Source organism: Mercenaria mercenaria, chromosome 17, assembly GCF_021730395.1.
Source record: "Mercenaria mercenaria strain notata chromosome 17, MADL_Memer_1, whole genome shotgun sequence".
NCBI classification, from domain to species: domain Eukaryota; kingdom Metazoa; phylum Mollusca; class Bivalvia; order Venerida; family Veneridae; genus Mercenaria; species Mercenaria mercenaria.
The window spans coordinates 29,179,881-29,206,705 of NC_069377.1; the positions used below are offsets into that span (position 1 = coordinate 29,179,881).

Below are 26,825 nucleotides of genomic sequence, written 5' to 3' on the forward strand. Positions count from 1 at the left end.
TTCATATACCGCAATTTTGTAAATCACAATTGCATTAAACTTATTAATGTTTCATATACCACATATATATAAATCATAATTGATGTTTGATATACAAACTTATATAAATCATAATTACATGTATGAGATATATGTAAGCAAGGTCTTAAGTCCTTAATATAGGGTACCTGATACACAAGTCAAGATGATTATTATCAAAGAAAACTTGATAAATTCAATGTATAAACTCACTGACTTTAACCGTCCAAACTTGTACCGCTGTTTGCTGAAACTGACTGATAAATTTCAAGATTAGATTTCTTGATAAAATAAGAAAAAGGGGAGTACCGTCTCAATTTTCACTATACTGAATCCCGACGCGCAGGGATGCTGTATACATACACACGGACGAACAAATCGGATAGAATTGTATAACGCATGAAGGATTTTGTATTTTTGGCTTTGGCACTGCTATGCACAGGTACTGATAATTTGTCTACATTTTATTTATAATGAATGCACAATATCACATTCCTTTGTTAGTTCCTAAGAACAAACATTGCCTTATATAGAAAGATGCTGTTTTCCAAAAACATTTTGGGCACAATTGTCAGCCAGTTGATTAACCTCCTGTGTGAAAGAAAATCGCAGAGCAGCCTGAAACAAATTAAGTCCTCCATCTAAACATGGCACTGTATTAGTATCTTTAAAACGGAAAAGGAAGTTGCGAGTTTAAGCCCACTGCAATGCCCTGGAGGACCGATCTTCTCCTTAACGACTTTTCGAAGACATAATGGCACATTTCATTAAAGCATTAAAACTAAATATACGTTAGAACTTATATAAATAATTTCGCGAAACAACAACAACAACACTTACAACGACAAAAACAAGCAAAACGGAACCATATTTGTTAAATTTGTCGCTGTTAATCCAAATTCATAACTCCTTCAAATAATTATTTCCGTCGACTTGTTGAATTCCGGGATAAAATGTTGAAAAAAAAAGAAGATACATTCGTAAAATCCTTCTTTCTTGTTGAACTTGAAGGTTGGAAATATTTAAGTGATTTTAAGTGTTATTCGTCAGATTAAGCGTATTAATTCTAAAATATTCAGACATCTGATATGAAAAATGTTATTTTAAACCTTTTGAAAAAGAATTCATCTGCACTTAGTAGGTGTAAGTTAGCACAGTTTGAGAGTTATAAAATACAACTGTATCCGGATACTGCCCAAATATTTACACAGTTACTCCCCCTTTTTAGAGTGACGCAGGTGTCTGTTGAGAAGAATAATGTGGGCATTTACTGTAGTAGATCAACATTTGTTTTGCGAATGAATGACACGTTGATTTGACACATTGTTGATGTCTAGAAATTTATCAAGTCTTAATTATTCTGAGAATCACATTGTCATTGTTTTACTTATCACCAAAGTTGAAACCTACTGAAGCTATACAGTATTTACCAAAGATGATCAACCATTTGTAGACTGAAAAGTCAGTTTCTTCCTAAATGTAAAGCTCCACCTTTTGCTACCAGAGTGGATGAAACATTACTAGACAAGTAAAGCAGTCAGACTCATTTTACAAACTCTTAAAGTGGAATTATACGCATTTTACAAGTAAATTTCCAGCTAAAATAGATGTCTGTGTAAAAAGGTTGGAGGAAATTATAGCTTTTAACCCAATTTACCAAACTCTTCTGGTTACCACCAGTACGAAATAATAACTTTCCAAATATGACTTTTCTTATTTTGACGGGGGTAGTCTTTTAAAGAAAAGTTCAACTGCAAGCAAGAGTTGCTTCCCTTCAACTTAAGAAATCACTACCTATAGGTAAGGGAGATAATTGAAGAAAAGAACTATTATTTTAATTAGTATGATTTCTTTATTTTTAAAGACTCAGCTATAAATTCTTATGCGGCATTGTCGTTGATTTAACACATTTAAATGCAGAGCAACAGAAAATTGCTTTTATAAAACATTAGCCAAAAACACTATGTAGAGACCGTACCATAGCTCTTCGCATACTTTGATTTTTCAAACTAAAGTGATTTTTTCAAGTGCACCGGTTACGATAAAAATGTAAACAACGGACTCTGTCTATGAAACTTTGAAATGAATGAATGACAGTCGATCTTTGTCATAATACTGACTGACAGTGAATGCTAATGACTCCATGTGTTGCAGAAAGGTATTTAGTTTGTAACTGTAATTTCCCATCAATTGAAACCCTCTCAAAACTGGTAAAATAATTACTTATATTTGGACAAAACTCACCGTCTTTGCCGTTCGACAGCTGCAAAAAGGGCAAATACAAAAGATTCAGTGTAAGTAATATTTCACTGGTACTACCAGTTAGTAAGTTCATCCTCTGAACAACACGTCAGAGAAATTTGGGCAGATTTGACCGATTATGACGTTGGCAGCATTAGATTATATTTTTTCTTTACACAAAAATTGCCGTTAGGTAACAAAGCGAATATGCCGATAATCCGGAGTTCACCGATTATTGTTCCAGTTCACGCAATGTAATCCAGCAATTAAACTGCATAGCTATTAGCTACTGCTGTTATAGGGAAGTAGTAGAGTGTCTGCCTTAGGTGTGAGAGGTCCTGGGTTCAAGTCCCAGTTAGAGCTTAACTATTTAGATTCTGCTAAAGTATAGTTTTGCTGTTAATAGACTGTTCCAGATGTTCTAAATTTTTAGCACACAGTATCATGGATCATTATTTATCAATCCAGATCAAAGTTGAATGTTAAATCAAATGCACCCAATTAGAAATTATTGACTATATTATGTCCCTTTGATGTTTATGCTCTCCATGTTCAAGAAGAGTTACATTTCCTTGATCACAAATTTTTCGTTAACATGAAAATATTAAATGCTCATAACTTTACACTTCTGGTTAAAATATTGTCTATATTTCTGTTTTTGAGAAATATATGGACATTTGTATTCATTTCAAAGCTTTTTAACTTCAAACCTATGATCTGAAAAACTTAGGTACTATCTCTACACTATGTGCAGCAAGACTTTCTCACTTTAATGATTTTTTTTATCTGCTGCTGCACTTTATTTCAAACAAAGAATACATTATTTTTTTTTGTAAAACATTATTATTGGTAACTGTTTTCTCACATATTTGTCAACGTCATTTGATAGGAACTATTATTAAATCTGTTGTTTTTGATTACCTCCCAGGGTTCAAATTTAGCAACATTTTCTACTAGCTCAAAGTAGCTAGTGCCCTATTTGTTCACTAGCTAAAATGAATAGATACCAGCTAATGTTAAACAATAATATTTAATTACTTTATCAATATTTTACTGGCCAAAATCTACTAATTAATCTCTGTAAGTAGCCAGTCACACAAAAACATTCTATTAGCTTAAAATAGCTAGTGCCATTTTTATCCATTTACAAGCTAAAGTCAAAGCCTTCCATGTTAATGCCAGCTGCAATCATGCATTATATCAGAGTTTTGTTGAACAATGAAATATCATTTATAAAAATAAATGATAACATTCCTTTCATGCAGAAAAATGTATACCTGCAGAACCAACTTTATTATTTATAATTAAAGCTTTGAAGACATTTGCTTGGTATATTACTGACTAGCTGAAATTAGCTAGTACATTCCAAGCTCACTAGCTATTCTCAAATTCCACTAGCATTTAGCTTGTATGCTTGTCTAAATTTGAACCCTGCCTCCCTTTATGGCACTGATTGTGTATGTGGTCATGTGAAATATTGAAAGTAGTGCTTTTCTAACCACGTTATTATGCATTCTCTCCATAAGGAAAGTTGATTTATCTGTTTGTAACATAAATCAAAAGCATCTTTAAAAGGGACTTTAAAACATTATTCTGTCTTTCAGCAGTGACCAATGGCCAGAATCTTAACTGTAACTTTGATAACGACAACATATGTGCATGGACTCAAGTGAAAGGAACTGATAATGCTGATTGGCAAATACGTCAAGGACCAACGCCATCTCAATGGACAGGACCGCCAAATGACCACACAACCAACAGTTCCAGTAAGTGACAAAAGAAATTGTTAATCTCTTTATCAATATTTCTTAAAGAAAGGGAAATTCTTTTTTCCATTTGTAACATATTGATAAATTTCGTTCTTTTCTTTTTTTTGCAGTAAAAATATATATATATATGGGATATGGACTCTTAACTTAAAAGCTGTTTATTACTGCTTATCACACTGATCTATGATTTCCCATTCTTATTCTGTGTCAGTAAAATTACATCTTAATATATATGAATAGTATAAAAAAGTGAACAAATTTAGAAATTTTCTTGAAATTTTATGTACAGTCTATTTTTGCTTATAAGACACGTTTTTAGGGGTCATTTTTCCAGTTCAATTAGGAGGAAGCATCGAAAACGCTCGAGTTAATATCACACTATGAGTATACCGTTAATGTATACTGATCTATATTATGATACTGTTTGACAAGTTTTGTGATATTGTTGATGATGAAATCACACGCATTTATTGTTACCTTGTAGGTGGCTACTACATCTACTACGAGGCTAACAATGGTAACATGAACGACAAGGCACAGTTGCAGAGTCCACGGATTTCAGTAACTTCAGGACAGAAATGCCTCAGTTTCTGGTACTACATGTACGGCCCAAGTGTTAATGCACTGAATGTATACCTCAAGTCAGGGAACAATCTGGGCAAAGCGGTATATCACAGGGAACGCACACAAGGACAGAAATGGAATCAAGCCACTGTTACTATTTCCAACAAAAGAAATATACAGGTATGATTATAAAATGAAGATGTCCATTTTCGTGTTGGTAAAAACAAAAATTGATAAGCTTACAGAATATTACAGGTGAGTACATAATTCAAGCATTAAATAAGGTCTAAAGTTTTAAACTGTATTTGGAATGAAAGCATAATAAATATTTGATTCAGAGTGTTTTTCGATAGATGAATTTTATTAGATATCACCAAAATTCCCTAAAATTTACTTTGGAAGGCAAGAAAAAGCAAAAAAAGTTTTCTACCGGTAATTTTTTTCAAGATGAAAAATAATGCCAGGGAGGAGGCTCAGTGTTCAGCTCAATCTTGTATCACTAAACACAGGTATTATTTTCTTTAGCCTAACAAATGTAATGAAACTAAATTTTTTGTTTTCAGGTTGTTATTGAAGCAGTCAGGGGACGTAACTATCTCTCTGACATTGGTGTAGATGACATACTGTACACCAACGGTGCCTGCGGACAGCCTGGTATGTTTTAGCCAGAAATATATGTATTATTATTTAGCTCATTTATTTTCTTCTGTATCTCTTGATAGAGATGCTACATAAATATATGGACAAGATTAAACCCGAAACAGACTAAAATTAAGGTTATTAATTTATGGATCCAGTCTTTTAAAGATATTCTAAGCACACATTGCAATTTTACATGAAATATGAGCCAGGAAAAAGTCTCAAGTTCAAATAGCCCTGTATGATCTGTATTATGAATGACAAGTCTGATCAGATTAGCAGGTAAAGCATAAAACTACAAATTTATAGTTGTGAGTTTGATCCTTGGGCATGACCTATGGTCTCTGTGAGCCTGGTCAGAAGATTTTACATCTGAACTCATTTGAGCCGCACCATGAGAAAACCAACATAGTGTGTTTGCGACCAGCATGGATCCAGCCTGCGCATCGGCGCAGTCTGGTCAGAATCCATGCTGTTCACTTTCAAATTGCAATTAGAAAAACTGGTAGCCAGCAGCATGGATCATGACCAGACTGCGAGGATGCACAGGCTGGTTTGGATCCTTGCTGGTCGCAAATGCACTATGTTGGTTTTCGCACGGTGCGGCTCATTTGCTCTCCATCTCCAAGTCAGTAGAGAAGTTGCCAGTTACTTTTTGAGAAGTTGTTTTGAGTTACTTGTGGAAAAATTGTCAGTTACAAGGGGAGAAGCTTCTTCACTTGTTAAGAAATTGTATGTTGGAAGAAGTTGTCAGTTGCTGATGGAGAAGTTGTCAGCAACTTGGGGGAGAAGTTATCAGTTACTTTGGGAGAAGTATCCTGTTCTGTATCAAGGAACATTTAGTTAAGTTGTTTCCCTGCCAATGCATAAATAAACTGTTGTTGAAAAATGGGTTTAAATCCTGAGTGAGTCAACCAAACAGACAAACTGTTGATGAATGGTAAGGAAAAGAGAGTTGCTTTCCATGAGTGAAATGCTTCAGTGAATTTCAACTGATGCTACCTATTAATAAGTAACTTTTTTATAACCATTATTAGTGGACTATCGAAGGACAGGATGTCTATGCCAGCTGTTGTCAGTTTTCAGTGTTTATTTTCATTATGCAGGAAATGTGACACCCCCACCAGGTTTGTCAGGCACTGTAACCTGTAATTTTGAGACCTCAACTATATGCGGATACAAGCAGTCGAGAGGGGATGACCAGTTTGACTGGACGTGGACCTCTGGACCATCTCCCACTCCTGGAACTGGACCACCCAATGACCACACACAACAGTCTGCTGGAGGTACGATATTTCAATTTATGAATTTTCTATGAAAGAATACTGCTCTGGTAAAAGCATTCTATATGCAGTACGAATTCACCTGATTAAAGAGTCGGACTCGTGGTAATCTTAGGTTGCTGACTTGGAATTACATGCCCCCGATACTTGTCTGTCCTGATCCTGGGTCATGATGTGGATAAGTTGAGCATTTAACTTATGGAATGGTTCTTGTTCTACCTCACCCAGGGTGTCCACTCATGCTTGAAATAATGCCCATAGAGGCACCTTAGATCTGCATTGTGTCCCAAGACATAAAGACTCATGTTAAAGATAAAACTTTGCAAGTTTGTACCACCATGAATGAATGTGGCTGCTTAATAAAGCCTATTTGAAAATTACTCATCCTGCAGTATTTCATAAAATAATTTAGGTAGTCTTTGGTCACATAAAGATTGTGAATACAGTCAGCCTACTAGTTGGCTTTAAGGTGGAGTGGTTTAGATCGCTGACTTCTAACCACATGCCTCTCACTGCTGTTGGTTCAAAACATTGCTTGGAGTCTAGAATTCTTTCATGTGAGCTGGCATACAGACCTGGTTGGTGGTTCTACCCAGTTGCCCAATTGTTGCTGAAATAATGCCAAGAGGGGTCTTATTTATCATATCTAAGTTATCATTGGAAAGCCATAATGGTAAGTGTAAAATAAGGAATTTTAGACAAAAATAAACAAGTACTTTTGTGTCCTCTCACGGTCTCAAGTGCTGTTTGAAAGTGTTTGAAAGGAGTTCATATATAGTGTCATAAAAGTCTTATAAATAGTGAAACAAAACAAAATACAGTAAACCTGACTCTGTGGTCACCTTTAATAAACAGCCACTTTTTTGCCTTAATTCCAGAGTGCGACTTAAGTCCATTTTTGGCAAAATTGAGATTTCAGTGTCGTAAGGTATGTCTGTATGATCTGTGTATGATGGTGAATTTTTGTCCATGTAGAACTAACATAAACAGGCTAAATCTTATATCAACAAGGCTATAAGTAGGGTAGAGTCATTGACACTCAAATTTAAAAACGTTGTTTCCCAAAACTACCAAAAAGCTTATCACGTCAGTGTAAGAATAACTTGTAACAACTTGTCTTGTAAGCAACCGATCCGATAGTTTCCCAAATGGACTTTTTCGTTCTAATTTCAACTTGTCTGATGCAGCCTCCTGCCTTAATAAAGCAGTCGTGATATGAGCCACACCACGAGAAAACCAACGTACTGGCTTTGCGACCAGCATGGATCCAGACCAGCCTGCGCATCTGCGCAGTCTGGTCAGGATCCATACTGTTCACTTTCAAAGCCTACTATTGCAATTAGAGAAACCGTTAGCAACCAGCATGGATCCTGACCAGACTGTGCGGATACGTAGGCTTGTCTGGATCCATGCTAGTCGCAAATGCACTATGTTGGTTTTCTCATGGCGGAGCTCATATGCTGTTCTCTTGGCTGACTATTTAAGGCAGGTTCGACTGTATTAAGAATAACGTGTAATGCAGTATCTTGTTTTGCATGGTAGGTCATTACATGTTGATGGAAGCTAATGGACGCAGACAGAATCAGAAATGTAGACTGCTCTCCCCTGTGACAGTCAGCAAGCAGCCTATTTGTTTACAGTTTTACTACTATATGTATGGAAATAATGTCAATAAACTCAGTGTTTACACCAAAATTAACGGGAGAGTTGGTGCTGCTGTGTGGTCTACAAGAGGTAACCAGGGAGCTACATGGCAAGTTGGACAAGTCACTTTAAGCCGAGGGAATAGTAATTACCAGGTAATTCAAAAAAAAAACTTTAGTGAACTGGTTAAAGTAAGGTGTATTACGGGTAGGCCAGGAAAAGAAAAACTTGAATTAACCAGCTACGAGGGTTGTTACTGGAGTCACAAAAGTATGCATAATGAAAAACAAAGAACAACAAAAGATAATTCCCAGTATTTTGATCTATTTGCAATATTGGTTGAAAATAGCATAAAAAAATAAAACAAACTTTGCAAGATATCTACATGTACAATAAGCATGGTGACGGCAAAGGCCACACAACACTGATGCTTTTAACTACTAAAATCAACATGTTTTTCACTAAGTTGTAAAAAATGTTAGCACTACAAAGGAAGCTTGAAAATAAGGCGTAAAAAAAAAATTGTTTGTTTCCGGTATCCTGATCTACCCTAAATTTTTGGCCCGACCCTAAATGTTTTTATGGCCTTGGAGAATATTTTTTTCAACTTTTTAACAGAAAGTTGCAAAACTGCACTTTTTATGCTTTAAACATGTCCAGTGATGTTAGAAATCAACTTACTGATGCTCTAAAGGCATTACCCCCTTTACACAAAAATAATTTCCGAAAAGTCTCCCTTAATGAAAAAATATTCCCCCCCAAAAAAAATTTCCGACCTACCTACCCTAATTTTTTTTAGCATGTTACCGGAAACAAAGAACTTTTTTTTTTAGGCCTAACCTAAAATGATGTCACCAAAACTTAAACAGCAGATGACATGTTCAAGTTGTTTGTTCATATTATAATACTATGCAATTTGGTGAGATATTAGTTTGATGTTGATTATAATTGTCATTGTTTTTTTTCCTGTTAATATGAAATGGCAGAGAATATAAATATGAGCCGCGCCATGAGAAAACCAACATAATGCATTTGCGACCAGCATGGATCCAGACCAGCATGTGCATCTACGCAGTCTGATCAGGATCCGTGCTGTTCGCTTTCAAAGCCTATCGCAATTAGAAGATCTGTTAGTGAACAGCATGGATCCTGACCAGACACATATGCGCAGGCTGGTTTGGATTTATGCTGGTCGCAAATGCACTATGTTGGTTTACTCATTGTGCGGCTCATATTTTGAATAACAAAACAACCCTAGAAAATAATATCCTTGTTTATTTTTCATAATGATAAACAATGAACTAATGTGCCACGGATGCATTGGCATTACTTCTGGAACAACCCTCATAGTACTATTATATTTATTCCAGAGCAATCATTTTTCTACTTTTTCTACTTATCTACAGTAGATGCAGCATCACCATAGACCTTTTTTGCATAAGTATGAATTCACACTCACTCACTTGTTTTTCTGATCATGAAAATCAGCGAAAAAATTGAAACCCTAGTGAATATTAGTTCATGTCTTCAGTACTAATACAGTAAACACTGACATATAGACATTTTTAAAGGTTTTCTTCATTTGAGCCGTGCCATGGGAAAACCAACATAGTGGCTTTGCGACCAGCATGGATCCAGACCAGCCTGCGCATCCGCGCAGTCTGGTCAGGATCCATGCTGTTCGCTAACAGTTTCTCCAATTCCAATAGGCTTTAAAAGCGAACAGCATGGATCCTGACCAGACTGCGCGGATGCGCAGGCTGGTCTGGATCCATGCTGGTCGCAAAGCCAATATGTTGGTTTTCCCATGGCATGGCTCATTTTTAACTTTCGCAAAAAAGTTAATAATAAAATTATGCCTTTGATTTTTAGGTTGTGTTTGAAGCTATCAAAGGCAATGGTAAGTTAGCAGATATTGCTATTGACGATGTTGTCACCCACAGTGGTAGATGTCCCAGTCCGGGAACATGTAACTTTGAGAAAGGACTGTGCACATGGACAAACTCAAAGGGAGATGACTTTGACTGGATACAAAGAACAGGAGGTACAAACACCCAGGGGACAGGTCCCACAGCTGATCATACTCTTGCATCATCACAAGGTAATTTATATCTTAACCTGGCCAAATTTATGAGGAAAACTCCATTTTGTTATTTTTAAAAAGGATCTTAAAAAAATGAAAAAAGATCACTGATTTTAATTCTTTTCAAAGAGTTGTTACTTCATAACATTTCTTGTACCTATACCCTACTTCCCCAAAGTAAAAATAAATATAAAAAAAATCAGTTTTTTTCATGTTCCATTCACATAATACGTTCCCATCTCTGTCACACTCGCAACACCCACCAACCCAAAAGACAGAAAAGTATAATGATAATTTTCTACTGCATCCAGTGTTTTCTGTCATTTACCCTTCTATACTGGCACAGAATCTTATCAAATTCTTCCTGTTTTAAATAGATATTTTAGAAAAACTTATTCTCATAGAATAAAGTTTATATTCCTTTAATAAATTCAAAGCAGAAGTGTTAATCTTTATCATGCTGGACACGATTGATTCTGTCTTTGCAACCAGTGGATATCAAGATCAGCCTGCACATCCATGCTATCTGATCATGACCTGCACTGTTTGCCATTCAGTCAGTATCTGTTAGGTATGTACCCCGTTTAACAGTTAATGGCATTGTCCAAAAAAAGATGGACAAGTCCATTATAGAAATTTAGCAGGGTAAGGGTTTAAGCAAAATACCTTCAACTGCTCAGATCATTAATAGAACAAAGTTTATGAGCATATTATATTGTATGCAGTACTTTTACTTCTTTTCAGGACATTACATATACATTGAGGCCAGCTCACCAAGACGACCTAATGACAAAGCTCAGCTTATAAGCCAGACCTTTAAGGGATCAAACAGGCCAATGTGTTTTCAATTTTGGTACAGTATGGTAGGGGCCACTATTGGTTCCCTCAATATCTACAGGCAACAGGTCAGTGGCCAGAATACAGTAAAAACACTGATGTGGTCATTGTCTGGGAACCAGCAGCAGCCATGGATACAGGGGAGGTTTCACATCATCAGTAGGTCTAATTACCAGGTAAGGCATTAAGTCTTTTTTATAAATTTATTTTATGTTCAACATTTGAAAAGTATGAATTCATATCCCCGTATCCCCATAAAATAGTTGTTTTGGCCAAAACCACAAAATTGTGTGCCTACGCAGTGTTTTTTTTTTTTTTTGGCCAATTTTGGGTAAAAATTGGGCCCCAATCCCAATGGCAAATAGTATGTCTTTTTCCCAATTTCAGAACTAAAATTCCCAAAGTTAAATTGATTGTATTTTTTTTTCAACTTTTTCAAACAAGGCTGAAACCTTAAACATTTGAAACACAAGACAGTTTGCTAACTTAATGCATAATGATAAGTTATAGCAATTGTTTTCTTAAATGTGACATTTTAATAAAAAATATTACTTTTAACAATTTCCAATTTTGGCATTTTTCCCAGTTGTAAAGGCCCCGGACCCATTCCCAAAATAGTGGGGGAAAACACTGCTATGAAAGTAAATGATATAATTGATTTCTCAATATAACATGGTTCTTATTTAGTCTGGGTACTGGCTATGTAATCTTCAAAAATTTTGTTGTTGAGTTAAAAAAGTTTATATACTTGCCTAATACATGTATTTGTAAAAGTTTTTAGAATTATCTCCCTTGTACAAAACACAGGATTTGAGTAAAAAGTTATCAAAGGCCAATGAAGGGTCAAGGTCACAGGTTTTCGGTATGGGAATATGGTGTTTACCCACATTGGATCAAATTCTCTATAGGGTCCAAAGTTTTAAAACTGAACTTGGAGACCAGTCTCAAAACCTTAGCATTTGATTTGTTGTTTCTGAGTTCAAATTTGAAATTGACCAATGACAAGGCTATATTTGGAGACTGGTTTTCGAACTAAGATTTATCCCCTTGGAGCCTGATATTTGAAAAGAATAATTTGTATCAGTATGGACAGTCTAAACTTCTACATTTCAGATTGTAATAGAAGGTGTGAGAGGAAATGGTATCACAGGAGATATAGCCTTAGATGACTTGACAACACAAATCAATCGCAACTGTGCATGTGAGTTTTATTTACCAGTTTATCTTTAATTTCTGTTTCCCTTCAAAAATTTCAGTATTAAATCAACCTGAACAATTTGTAACTAAAATTTGTTATAATTCCCCAGATAACTCAGTTAACCTTGCTTATTCTTTGTGACCAAGTTTGTACAACTTTGTTCGTCTGTGAATTAGTCATTAGTCATTAGTTTTAGGGTGTTAGTCCACAAAATTCAAAAAATAAAAAATGATGTTACTTAAATTTTTAAACTAAAAGTGTACAAACCCATAATCCAGAAAAAGAAAAGCTGTTTTGGATAAAAAAAATGATGTCTTAAAATTTCTATCTTTAATAATTTAAATTAGGTTTGTGTTCATTTTTGTAGGTTTATTTATTTTAGTTTTATATAATTCGTTAGTTACAGCAGTGTTTATATTTTTTATCAGTAACACCAAGAACAGCACAACCTACTTCAACTACTGCTGCACCTTCAACGACACCTACAACATCAAAAAGTCCTGCCAGTACAACTGCGCATGTGAAAACTAATACAGTCACGTGCAATTTTGATTATGATCTTTGTGGCTGGACACAGCTAAAATCTGACCAGTTTGATTGGACAAGACAGAAAGGTGGAACTATATTACCAGGGACTGGACCAACAGGAGATCACACCTCAGGCAGTATGTGCTAAATCTTCAGTTAACAGTTTAAAAGCTTTGCTGTTTCAAGATGTCCATAATACACTGTGATCTTATACACAGTGGTCTCCCCTAACAGCAAAGAGATCTCTGCAACCACACACATTTTAATCAAGATTTCGATTAATCATTTCTTTTTCCATAATGATATTAGATTTTAGTCATAGAAGATGTTTTTCAGTATTTTACAGAGATTTAAGACTGATATGGGTGATAAAATGAAAAAAAATAAATTTGAAAGTTAAAAAAAATATTTGAATTTCTTTTCAGCAGTCATGTGATTTCCATATGGTCATGTGGTATTTGTGAATTAACTGAAAGTATAGTGATTAATATCAGATAATGCTTGGGGAGATAGTGGCTACTAGAAGTTTGACTACACAGGTGAAAATTGCAGTTAATGTAAATCTGTAAGTGATTTCATATCTGATGAATTAATTTACAAATTTCAGAGGGATACTACCTGTACACTACTGCCTCAGTAAGATATGCCAATCAGACAGGGCGAATTGAGAGTCCCCAGATCAGACCGCAAGGAAAGTCACAGTGCCTGACATTTTGGTATCACATGTATGGTCCAAACATAGGTGAGATGAGACTTTATGTGAAGTCAAGACCATCACTTGGAAAGCCACTGTGGAAGAGAGCCGGATCAAAGGGTAACCAATGGCTGCAGGGAACTGTGACTCTACCTAGCTCAGGAACCTACAGTGTAAGTACTGGAAAAATGAAAAATCATTTGTCATCATGTTAAATTCTGACCTCCCACCAAATTTATAAAATTTAAATTTAGAGTACAGTCTCAAAATAAAAACTTGCCATTGGTCAATTTCAAAATTGTGTTTCAGATTTGACCAATCAGATATTTGCATTTGGAGACTGGTCTCGGTTTTATAATATTTCACCCTGATATCCCTATATCTAGAATACTGAACAAAGCACCAGTCTGGCACTTCTGAATACAGTGGAAGTTAAGATTTCAAATGAAAGGCAGTCAATATAAATAGTTCAGTTTGCAACATATCAGAAATGCTAAATTTACACCCAAACAAAAGTATGGAGCAATTATCATAGCTGTGGATATTTTCTATTAAAACATCACACTTCAGATTTTACCACTTTTAAATAAATAAATAATGCAGTGTGATAAAAAATGCCAGTTTTCAGATGATGAAATTTTCAGGTTATGAAGCTGTTGGTTTTAAGGTGATGAAAATGTGGGTTTACGTGCATAGAAAATGTCAGTTTTCAGGTGATGAAAATGTCAGTTTACCTGTGATGATAATGTCAGTTTTCAGATTTTGTTGAAAATGTTGGCATTCAGGTGATAAAAATGTCAGTTTTAATGTGATGAAAATGTCAGTTTACATGTGATGATAATGTCAGTTTTCACAGATTTTGAAATTTTGGCATTCTGGTGATAAAAATGCCAGTTTTCATGTGTCGGTTTTCAGATGATGAAAATATCAGTTTTCAGTTAACACTGTAGATTCTGTGTTTGAAAATTATATCATGGAAATATTGTCTTCAATTTTGCAGCTTGTATTTGAAGCTGTTAATGGTTATGGTTTCCGTGGTGACATGGCTCTGGATGATGTCACTCTGCAGTCATGTGCAGGTTGGTGCAATATAAAATTACTGTAACTTACTGTGACATGTATAATTGTGATCTGTGATTTAAAAAAAAGGTAATTATTTTCCGTACAAAGTCACTATTGAACACTATTTTCATGTCATGAAATGATGATTTTTAGGAAGTATTTTCATTATTCAAAAAAACAGTGTCTCTTTTCTGATATATTCAGTAGGCCAGAAGATGGAATTTTATAGAATGGGTATATCATGATGACAAACAAAATACCCTATTACAGTTTTTCCATAATTATAGCAGTATGAACATTATTTGACAAAGTCAGTGGTGACTAGGTTTTATGACCTTTGTAATAAGTGAGCATACTGGGTTTCTAAATGCTCGATCAAATACAGCCTTCTAATTCTCACAAGGTGAATTTTTTAAAGCGTCACCTTAATGTAAGTAAAAGTACTAACAGAGAGTTTTTTATTAAGGCCTAACTATAGTAAAGGAACCAGCATGGGAGCCATCTGGTCTAGTCGCGTAATGGCGGACAGGTTTTTGAACACTAATTTTTCACTTGGCATGGCCGCAGAGGTCTAAATTAAAGCTGGTTTCTGTTTAATTTCATTGTGGATGTATTTTCGACATTTTGGTAGAAAAAATGGGAGAGGATGTTGTATTTAGTGAAGTGAAACTCAATTTTAGTACGAGTAGTACTTCCAGGTCACAGCAGTGTGATTTTGATGTGATTTTACAGTAAGCAAATGCGACAAGAGAAATCTCTCTTAGAAGACACATGACCCTTACTTTTCTGTTCATTTTATATCAGTTTTATCATATCTCTTTAAATGAGGTAAGGATTTGTTCTTTGAAATGTCTCTAGCTATGTTTGGTAGCTCTTTAAAAAATGCCAGTTTTTCAGGGAAAACTATTTACTGGTGTGTGACCTTAAGACAGGTGAAATTATTTTAAAACATGTACCAGCATCAAATTTTAGAAGTTTAACTGGAAGCATTGTGTAATAAATATGTCTGTAAACATGTGTTTTCTTATACCAGGTTTGTTACCATGGGCATACTACAGACCTTGGATCTATCACAGGGGTTATTTTTGGAAACACATGTTTAGTAGCCTTAGAATATATATAATAAACTACGCACCAATAATAGTACTTTTTCTTTTAGGGATCTCAACACCAAAACCTGGTGCCTCAGTCTCGCCCTCTACTGGTAACTTGAATGGAAGAACCTGCACATTTGAGCAGACAAGTATTTGTGGTTATACACAAGATAAGACGGACAATTTTGATTGGAGAAGAGACACCACAGGAACCGTCACTCGTGGCACTGGACCCAGTCAGGATCATACTTATAAGACATCAAGAGGTAGGTTTATAGGTTAAGTTTAAACATAACTAAGTGAAAAGGGGGGGGGACTTCCAGTGCTGAGTGGTTAATGTTGTTTACTTCGAATCACTTGCTTCTGGAGGATGTGGGCTTGAAATCTTACTTGGGGTGTAGAATTCTGTCATGTGAATAAGCCATCCTGCTAGCTTGTTGAAGGTCAGTGGTTCTTCCCAGTGCTTGATTTTGCTTGAAATAATGCCTTTAAGGGGCACCTGGGTTGTTACTCTATCATTTAAAGCTGGAAAGGCGTCATATGACATATAATTAAACCCAACAGAAAAAGTAAAAGCATTACAAAAGTTTACTTGTTGGTACTCAAAATGTAGAGTTTTACAAAATTTCAGTAAACACAATGGAGCAGTAAGGAGAGTTCATTTTTTTTTGTTACTTATGCAGCAGAGTATGTTCTTTAGACATTGTGTAGTGATTAAATGAAAAAATATGATTAAAAAGCCTCAACATATAAATTAAAAAAATCAGAAAAGTTGCTATTTGGATTGTTTTGGCTTGCAAGTGATAAACATTTGCAAATATACTACTGATATTTAAAAAAAACACAACAATAAATATATCTGATAACTTTCAGGACACTACATGTACATAGAGACCTCAGCTCCACGTAAGCTTAATGACAAAGCAAGACTTATGTCTCCAGCTTATCAGGACAGCAGTGACATATGCGTAAGGTTTTGGTACCATATGTATGGCAATGGTATAGGAACACTCAATGTATATGCACAGGTAGGCCGTAAAACATGTTTTCAGTTTAGTATCACTTAGCAGTAAATATCTTCCATTTACACAAAAAAGGTCATGTTGTTTTGCTCACTAAAGGATCCAGTGTTGTAAAAACTGTCATTGAAGACCAAAGTATGTTAAACTGTTTAGTTAAGTCACACTTGACAGTAAATATCATCCATTTACACAAAAAAAAGACATGCATAATTATGTTGTTTTGCTAACTGCCAGGATCCATGGTAATAAGATTGGAGACCAGTCTCGCAATCCTGCTTTGCCATTGGTCAATTTAAAAAATGTGCCCAGAAACAGCCAATCAGATGTGTTGAGACTGGTCTTCAGATTTGGATTTATATACCAAGTGGATCCAGATTAGTCATTGTTGTTCTCATTAACCTTTGGACTACATGTTTTTGACTGAAAATCTATGTACTTTATCTTTTATATTTCTACAAAATACAGCAGTGTTTCATGTGAACATTTAATATAGGATATGTTGTTTTACTGTGTTTTTTAATTGTCTGACTGTCTAGTACTTTGTGTTCAGTAGATATATGATAAAATGTTCTGTAATTGTTACAGTTCCGTGAATATTAATTTTCAGGTTGGGTCGAATCTTGGACTTCCTGTGTTTACTATGACTGGTAACCAAGGCAACAAGTGGATTGTGGGTAGTGCTTCCATTCCACAGAGTACTGCTTCACAAGGGTACAAGGTTTGTATATGTATATATAAAATATCATTTTATTGCTCAATTTGTTAATTTCATGATATCACTCTTTGAAAGCATTACATCCTTTTTATAGCTTACCCTACAGGATCTTCATAAGTTTTGGTCATACCTTAGAAAGACCTTTATTTGCTGTGTCTGATCCTAGTCTGTGTCCAGACCCCTATGTTATGTTCACAGGAGATAACTCCTGTCGCTATTTGGACAATGTATAGTTATGTCCTTTTTTTTTAAAAACCTGGTGAGTTAATCAGAGCCAAGGAAGAATTGTTCAGAATATATGAAGGTCCACTGCATACAGTTTATCTACGTGATATGACTAAGGTCAACTTTGCTTATGAAACAGAATATTTATATCAAAGAGAAATGATGGAAAATTTAAATGAAAAAAGATTTTCTAGTCACTAGACAGACTATGTCTGATCCGTAAAATTTGATCTAAGTTCCAAACTTCTTTATATCTACATGTGCTGCTGTGTTTACATGTTCGCAAAAAAAATGACTCATATATGTAATTTCTTTAAGTGTAATCTGTTCAAATGCATGTATTTCCCTGTGTTATATTGACCAATATATTATGAAATTTTTAGGTTGTGTTTGAGGGGGTCAGAGGAACCAATTACCGTGGTGACATTGCTATAGATGATATCTCATTTACTGCAGGATCTTGTGGAAATCCAGGTATAAATTTTATATAATTTTTTATATTATCAGAAATCAGTTACTTTTTCAACATTGAAACATAATTTGAGCTGCACCATGAGAAAACCAACATAGTGCATTTGTGACCAGCATGGATCTAGACCAGCCTGCGCATCTGCACAGTCTGGTCAGGATCCATATTTTTCACTAACGGTTTCTGTACTTGCAATAGGCTTTGATAGCGAACAGCATGAATCTTGACTAGACTGCTCAAATGTGCAGGCTGGTCTGGATCCATGCTGGTTACAAATGCATCATGTTGGTTTTCTCATGGTGCGGCTCATTTTAAGGTAATGTATATTGGAGTGAAGAATGTCATTTTTTTTTTTCTCTGCAATATTTTTCCCAGGTGGAATTCATAGCATTATTTCATTGATAATGTCTTGAGAAAAAAATTCTGTGATGGAAAAATGTGAATTATATTAATTTTTCCCTAAATGAATTTTCCCGAAATTTATATTTTCCCTAAATTTGTATTTCCTTAAATTTTACAGGAAGTTGTGATTTTGACACAAATCTGTGTACATGGAAGAATGTTCGAGGTACAGGAGACAGCTTCGACTGGACCCAGCAGTCTGGCAAAACTGCCAGCGGTACAACAGGACCCACAAATGATCATACACAGGGAAACAACCAAGGTAATGCTTTGTCAATTTTTTTTTATATTGATCTTTATATGATGAATATTGTGGAGTAGGTAAATTTCACATTATATTTTATAGTGATTTAATGGTTAACAGCCTTACTTGTAGTATTAAGAATTAACAAAATGTGAGTGTTAGTGTTTTAAGACATGTTTTAATATATATTTCTGTTAAAACACACATGTGCTAAAATGAATACACCAGATTCTTATCCCAGTGTTAGTAATTTAAACTTGAGGATTGGGGGCTCAAACTCACAACTCTTGGTTTCATAGTCTGGAAGTGTTTAAACCACTGGACAACTTTGTTCACACTGGAAATTGTAGGTGATATGCATGGCTGCTTTCACTCCACCCACTGCTAGATTTCGTCCAATCAAAAGAAGTATATTTAAAGCATCACAGAACAGTGATGATAAATGGAGGTTTACATTTTAGCTGCAAGTGCCTGCCAGTGTAAACTTGTAAGATGTGAAAAACTGGTCTATATGAGATTAAGTTTGCTTTGTGTGTGATTCATTTGAAGGTTCACATACAGTTTTAAATTGTCAAAATTTCCTTTGAGGCTTCCATTTTGTATGATGTTTATTATGAGTTCTGGAAATTTTCAAAATTAGAAATATTTTTCAGGGAAGTATATGTTCATTGAAACATCATCACCAAGGCGACCGGGAGATGTAGCATGGTTGGTCAGTCAAGTGTTTCAGCCGGCCAGTACTGGACAATGTGTGTCATTCTGGTACAATATGAATGGGCGGACTATTGACAGCCTAAATTTATATGTCGTACCATCAGGTAGGCTTTCTTATTTATTTTTTGTTCAGTCTCTATTGAAGCTAGAGTTCTTCTATTTTTGTTGAGTTTTTCATTGTTTTTTTACTGTCTGTTAGCATCTCATGGTTTGAGTGCATATCAACATGTTACCATACCACTGGAGGTTAAAAGCAAATAATTACAAAAAAGAAACCAACCCAAAATGGCAGACAATATCTAGTGTATTGAGTATTCCATAAACAGAAAAGTTTAACAGTTGGGAGATAGTATGAATTTCTCTTGTCTTTCAATGTACAGTTAAATCTCTGTATCTTGACTTCCAATTGATAGAGCATGTTACATAAAGATGACCGAAAATCGATTTAAAATGATATTAGGCGCAAAAAAAGAATTGTTTGTTTCCGGTATCCCAATCTACCCGAAATTTTTGGCCCGACCCTAAATGTTTTTATGGCCTTGGAGAATATTTTTTCAACTTTTTAACAAAAATTTGCACTGCACTTTTTATGCTTTAAACATGGCCAGTGATGTTAGAAATCAACTTACTGATGCTCTAAAGGCATAACCCCCTTATTTGTATTCATTTTTTGACACAAAAATAATTTCCAAAAAGTGTCTTGATAAAAAAAAATTCCCCCCCAAAAATTTTTCCGACCTACCTACCCTAATTTTTTTGAGCATGTTACCGGAAACAAAGAATTTTTTTTTTTAGGCCTTATGTTTTAGGGTCAGGCCTTAAAGTCATCCTCAGGATAGTTGAAATTTGAGATAACTGTTGTAAAGATATTGAGTTTCAAATGATGATGTATTGTTGAGAAAGTTAATTATGTTTCCCATCACTCAGTGGTGGGGGAGACATACTGATATACTCCTGTCTGTGTGTGTGTGGGGGGTCTTTCTGTCTGTCTGTCACAAAGCTTGTACGCACTCTAAGCCAAACATTTATCATCTTATCTTCACCAAACTTTAACAAAATGTGTTTGCCAGTAAGTCCTTGGCCAAGTTCGATAACTGGCCAAATCGGTCCAGGCACTTCAAAATGATGGCCCTTGAAACTTGTGTTTGATAATCAAAGCACAGAAAGTCTGATAAGGCAGTTGAGATCTTGGTGCATGGTTGGCTCATATACTACTTTGTAGATGATTAGGCAGTGGGAGACATGCGCTTTTCTCAAACGCAGCTTTAGTTGAAAGTAATTTCAGAGCTTTCAAATCATACTTTACTTGTACTGTCTTTTTTTGTTTATATCTAACAATCATACACAATAATTACATTTGGGGATAACATTTATATTTCCCTAATGGATGTTTGTGTTTAATTCATGTCTTTCTTTGGACAGGGTCAGCAAATAGGACAATCTGGCATCTATCAGGAAACCAGGGTGCGCAGTGGCTTCAAGGTCAAGCTCCTATACCAAGGTTGGGAAAGTCCTACAAAGTTGTGTTTGAAGGAGTAAGAGGGAAGTCTTATTCAGGCGATATTGCTATTGATGACATTTCATTTACAACTTCTACATGTGGAGGTACATATTACATTATGTTTTCATTGTTTTTTTTAAAAATTCAGCTCATCTGATTTAAAAAAAAGAAAAGATGAATTATTGTCATCACTTGAATATTGTCAGCATCTGTGTCAATGTTGCTTGGTTAAGTTTTGTGTTTAGGTCAGCTTTTCTCCTAAACAATTGAAACTATTGCTTTAAAACCTGCAACACTTCTTTACCATCAATAGCTGACTCTGTACAGCAAGAAACGTAACTCAATTATTCTTTTTGAAAGGCCTGCATAGAGATAAATGTTTCTCACTATCAGTCTTTGTAAGTTGAATGAATTTGTGTCGCCATCAATTTAAGATAAATAAGATAAAATGAGCTTTATTTCAGTGCGGCCGGCAACAGCAGTACCTCCAGCTCAGACAACAGTAGCATCAACAGTTTCCATGGCAACAGCACCACCCAGTCAGGCAAATTGTAACTTTGATTCAGGACTTTGTGGCTGGAAACAAGATAAGACGGATGATTTTGATTGGTCACGAAAGAAGGGTTCAACAGCCACAGTAAACACTGGCCCAACCGCAGATCACACCACTGGATGTAAGCTTAAAATACTAGAGTCGGTGGTTTTCCCCAGAGAAATAAAAAATTTGGCAAATAACATTTTTTTTCTCTAAAATAACTTTTACTACATGCCTGATTGTTTTGAAGAAAAAGAAAGAATTCCATGTTTATAATTCTCATATAATTTCTTCAAATGTTACATTTAAATCAATCAAACAGCAACATGTTATTTTAAGATTTTGTTTCATTGATGAAAATTTACTGTAAAGGTAATATTTGAGATGTTTTTTTTTTTCGTGTTAATATTTTTAGCAAATCGGCACATGAATTTGAAGCAATTTAAATAATTTGGGGTATTATATTAGCTACGTATTAGCTACGTATTTCTGAAGTATGAATCATGAATTCTTGTCATTGAGAATATCTCTAACATCTATCAGATCACGAAATTTACGTAGTCCAAAAAATATCCAACCAACAGTTATGTTTTGACCCTAGGGAGCCTCGGGAGCTCATTTAAATTGTCAGCGATTGTTTAAATATTACTTTTTATTAATTATAGAAAAACTAAATTTAAAACTTATTTTGCAGTTTAATGTACTTCCATTTGTTGTTTACAGCTGGTTACTATGTGTATATAGAGACCTCTGGACATAGTCAAGGTAATAAAGCCCGCTTGATCAGTCCTCAGATACCTCCCAATCAGCAGGGACAGAAATGCTTCACCTTCTGGTACCATATGTATGGTCAGAATGTTGACCGGCTAAGTGTATATGTACAGTTTGGACTCTCACTGCCTTCATCTGCTTTCTGGACAAAACAGGGCACACAGGGGAACCAGTGGAAGAAAGCTAGCCTTACGATCTCAGCCTCGAAGCCATTCAATGTATGTTTTTACTATTCTTCCCAGATTTTGCATTTAAGATGAGGCTGCAATAGCAATTTTAGTGAAAGCAGCTTTTAACCTTTTTAGTTTCAGTCTTCTAGCACTGGATTTTATCAATTCAAAAGCAAAGTAATTAAAAGGATAAAATGTTTTTACTTTGTGTCACATGTCCAACTGAGTGAGACTGTCTTAACTGCAGACAGTTACTATACTGCCTGGATTATCTTTTCCTGTTGCAAAGCTAGGGTACTATTGTTGCATTTGATCCTATTGACAATTTCTTCCCGCATGAAAACTCACAAATACCTTTATTCCTTCTGAATCTTTCTGGCATACAACAATTATTACCTTTATGATATTAAGTAATTGAATATTTAGACATGATATATAGATTTGTTTATAGATTATACTAGAAGGAAGAAGAGGAAATAGTTACCGTGGGGACATAGCTGTAGATGACGTTTTAGTTGCAGATGGACCATGTTCAGGTAAAAATTTGGTCCTTACAACTTATTCAAATTTATTATAGAATATGTATCAGTATATGAGTATTCTCTGTCATAATTTTACACCTATTTATAGATCAGAAATTTTTTTATAATGTATACACCATTAATGGGACTGTTAGTATAATACCTTTACTTAATGAATATTAAAATAACTAAAAGAGTCTTGCTCTAGTTGATCTTGATGGCTGTGTTGCTTAGAATTAAAATGTTTAATATAAAGGTGTTTATGTAGAAGAATTTTCTTGCATTCCAGTAAGTCCAACATCAAATCCTCTGGGTAGTGCCAATAATACACAGTGCGATTTTGAATTAAGCTCTATTTGTGGGTTCACTCAGGCACATGGCGGAGTTGATAAATTTGATTGGACATGGGATAAACAGGGTACCAGTAGTACAGGAACTGGTCCTAGAACTGACCACACACTGGGAACCGGAAATGGTTTGTTAAACATTATAGTGTCTCCCCTTAGAATGATACAGACCTTTTGTCTTACCTGTTTGTCCTGGAAACTGCAGTTTTCTATTTGATTCAGTATCTAGATATATAAGTGGTTGGAAGTGTTGTTGTGAGTTTCATGGGTCTGCCCCAATTTTTTTTCAGCGCAGTAATGGCCCTTTAGAGATCTTTCCTTAATAAAATTAGTTTGGACTACTATGCTAAAACTATTGATGGGATATGACTGAAACTTTGTATGAATGATCCATAGCAACAAGTTTAGCTCATTTTAGCTCACCTGTCACGAAGAGACAATGTGAGCTATTGTGACCGCTTGATGTCTGTCGTGCGCCGTCCGTCAACAATTTGTAAAAAAATCGTCTGCTTGAAAACCACTGGGCAGAATTACACCAAACTTCACAGGAATGATCCTTGGGTGGCCCCCTTTCAAAATTGTTCAAAGAATTGAATTCCATGGAGAACTCTGGTTGCCATGGCAACCGAAAGGAAAAACTTTAAAAATCTTCTTCTCAAAAACCAGAAGCCCTAGAGCTTAGATATTTGGTGTGAAGCATTACCTAGTGGACCTCTACCAAGTTTGTTCAAATCATGACCCCGGGCTCAAAATGACCCCGCCCCAGGGGTCACTTGATTTTACATAGGAAAATCTTAAAAAATCTTCTTCTCAAAAAGCAGAAGCCCTAGAGCTTAGATATTTGACATGTAGCATTGCCTAGTGGACCTCTACTAAAGTTGTTTAAATCATGACCTCCGGTTCAAAATTGACCCCGCCCCAGGGGTCACTTGATTTTACATATGAAAATCTTCAAAAAAATTCTAAAAATAAACCAGAAGGCCTAGAGCTTAGATATTTGACATGTAACATTTCCTAGTGGACCTCTACAAAATTTGTTTAAATCATGACCCCCAGGGTCAAAATTGACACCGCCCCAGGGGTGACTTGATTTTACATAGGAAAATCTTAAAAAATCTACTTCTCAAAAAACCAGAAGCCCTAGAGCTTAGATATATGGTGTGAAGCATTGCCTAGTGGACCTCTACCAAATTTGTTCAAATCATGACCCCGGGGTCAAAATTGACCCCGCCCCAGGGGTTAGTTGATTGTACATAGGAAAATCTTAAAAAATCTTCTTCTCAAAAAGCATAAGCCCTGGAGCTTAGATTTGTGACATGTAGCATTGCCTAGTGGACCTCTACTAAAGTTGTTCAAATCATGACCCTGGGGTCACTTGATTTTACATATGAAAATCTTCAAAAAATTTCTAAAAATAAACCAGAAGACCTAGAGCTTAGATATTTCACATGTAGCACTGCCTAGTGGACCTCTACTAAAGTTATTCAAATCATGACCCCGGGGTCAAAATTGACCCCGCCCTAGGGATCACTTGATTTTACATATGAAAATCTTCAAAAATTTTCTAAAAATAAACCAGAAGGCCTAGAGCTTAGATATTTCACATGTAGCATGGTCTAGTGGACCTCTACATTTGTTCAAATCATGACCCCGCCCCAGGGGTCACTTGATTTTACATATGAAAATCTTCAAAAAATTTCTAAAAATAAACCAGAAGGCCTAGATCTTAGATATTTGACATGTAGCATTGCCTAGTGGACCTCTACTAAAGTTGTTCAAATCATGACCCCGGGGTCAAAACTGACCCCGCCTAGGGATCACTTGATTTTACATATGAAAATCTTCAAAAATTTTCTAAAAATAAACCAGAAGGCCTAGAGCTTAGATATTTCACATGTAGCATGGTCTAGTGGACCTCTACATTTGTTCAAATCATGACCCCGCCCCAGGGGTCACTTGATTTTACATATGAAAATCTTCAAAAAATTTCCAAAAATAAACCAGAAGGAATAGATCTTAGATATTTGACATGTAGCATTGCCTAGTAGACTTCTACAAAATTTGTTCAAATCATGACCCCCGGGGTCAAATTGGCTCCGCCCCATGGGGTTACTTGATTGTACATAGAAAAATTTCAAAATTTTCTAAAAAAACCCAGAAAGCCTAGAGCTTAGATATTTGACATGTAGCATTGCCTAGTGGACCTCTACAAAATTTGTTCAAATCTTGACCCTCCCCAGGGTTACTTGATTGTGCATAGGGAAATCTTCATAAATTTGCTAAAAATAAACCAGAAGGCCTAGATCTTAAAGCTTTAGCTAAGAAAGTTCAAGCAAGCAACTCTACTCAGGTGAGCGATATAGGGCCATCCTGGCCCTCTTGTTTTTTTGTTGGTTTACTGAATAAATTTTCAACAAATTACACTATTACAATGTCTTATTATTCGTGTTATTGTGGTCCTGTTCATATTTCACAAAAAAAGATACCATTTCATTGAATCAAAGAGCTATAAAAAAAAATAGATTGGCAACTTGAAAGGCATATAGAGCAAATCTCGCCACCCTCCCGTGACAAAAAAACGAGATCTCGTTTACAGGAAGTGGCGCTTTCTCCACGCACCATTTTGTATGCGAAAGCAATTATTCATCGGTAAAATAATTATCACCGTATGACCACGCTTCTTTCGATGGCAAAAAAAACGTGTACTTCGTGTCTTAAGAACATTTCACATTAAACTAATTTTGTTTTAGAAGCTAACATGTATTTTAAATGTAGTTTTAAAGGTACAAATTGTAACTCCATGCTCGCCAGTGTTTTTTTTTAGTAAGATAACGCCGAATCACGCTCTGACACGAGCTCACGCGAGATTACAGCCAGTTGCCATTCTGTGTATTTTATACTTCTTTGATTGAATTTTAAGTTGGTAAATTCCTGCTTTATGCTTTGATAAAACTATTTTTGTTTTGCTTTACAGGACATTACATGTATATTGAGGCCTCAAGTCCAAGAAAACAAGGTGACAAGGCTCGTCTGTTGAGCCCAATATACAACCCATCAAGTCAGCCATCGTGCCTGAAATTCTGGTATAATATGTATGGTAGAAGCATGGGCACCCTCAATGTATATACAGTCTTAAAAGGGGTCTATAGGAAAGCCTGGTCAAGAACCGGTAAGAGTTTTAACAAAAATTTTAAGGTGGTGTTGACAGTCTGAATTTTGTATTACCTCAGTTTTAGCTTTTACATAAGAAATATGACTATGTAGAAACTTTACTCTTTTCTTTTTTTTGAAAGCTTTATAACTGAATGACAAAATCTGGCTTGTTCACTTTGACCAAACCATGTCGCCACTCAGATTTGATGTTATAAGAATTTAAGATTTAAAAAAAATTCATCCCAAATATAAAAACAATATTGCTTTAGGCAGTATTTTTATATCTTTGAAAATGAATAAATTGACTTATTACAGGATTTGATTAAAAATTCAAAGGGAGGATATTGTCCAACTTTGTTTAATTGAAAGGAGTGGGATTTTG

At 35.3% G+C, this 26,825-nt stretch overlaps 1 protein-coding gene across 1 annotated transcript in view; it reads left to right on the forward strand.

Moving 5' to 3' along the window:
- The first annotated feature begins 339 nt into the window (after positions 1 to 339).
- The window catches only part of LOC123535848 (MAM and LDL-receptor class A domain-containing protein 2-like), a 165,256-nt gene continuing 138,770 nt past the window's right edge, over positions 340 to 26,825 (forward strand). Inside the window, exons 1-24 of the mRNA XM_053527737.1 lie at positions 340 to 460; positions 3,864 to 4,025; positions 4,513 to 4,772; positions 5,156 to 5,246; positions 6,338 to 6,517; positions 8,057 to 8,313; positions 10,031 to 10,259; positions 10,986 to 11,254; positions 12,192 to 12,279; positions 12,705 to 12,941; positions 13,412 to 13,671; positions 14,499 to 14,577; positions 15,720 to 15,920; positions 16,528 to 16,682; positions 17,284 to 17,394; positions 18,000 to 18,090; positions 18,606 to 18,749; positions 19,385 to 19,549; positions 20,868 to 21,050; positions 21,411 to 21,620; positions 22,205 to 22,470; positions 22,874 to 22,958; positions 23,233 to 23,418; positions 26,265 to 26,459. Of these exons, the coding sequence (XP_053383712.1) occupies positions 418 to 460; positions 3,864 to 4,025; positions 4,513 to 4,772; positions 5,156 to 5,246; positions 6,338 to 6,517; positions 8,057 to 8,313; positions 10,031 to 10,259; positions 10,986 to 11,254; positions 12,192 to 12,279; positions 12,705 to 12,941; positions 13,412 to 13,671; positions 14,499 to 14,577; positions 15,720 to 15,920; positions 16,528 to 16,682; positions 17,284 to 17,394; positions 18,000 to 18,090; positions 18,606 to 18,749; positions 19,385 to 19,549; positions 20,868 to 21,050; positions 21,411 to 21,620; positions 22,205 to 22,470; positions 22,874 to 22,958; positions 23,233 to 23,418; positions 26,265 to 26,459 (4,147 nt within the window). The 5' untranslated portion in view covers positions 340 to 417. The remainder of the gene's footprint in view (positions 461 to 3,863; positions 4,026 to 4,512; positions 4,773 to 5,155; positions 5,247 to 6,337; positions 6,518 to 8,056; positions 8,314 to 10,030; positions 10,260 to 10,985; positions 11,255 to 12,191; positions 12,280 to 12,704; positions 12,942 to 13,411; positions 13,672 to 14,498; positions 14,578 to 15,719; positions 15,921 to 16,527; positions 16,683 to 17,283; positions 17,395 to 17,999; positions 18,091 to 18,605; positions 18,750 to 19,384; positions 19,550 to 20,867; positions 21,051 to 21,410; positions 21,621 to 22,204; positions 22,471 to 22,873; positions 22,959 to 23,232; positions 23,419 to 26,264; positions 26,460 to 26,825) is intronic.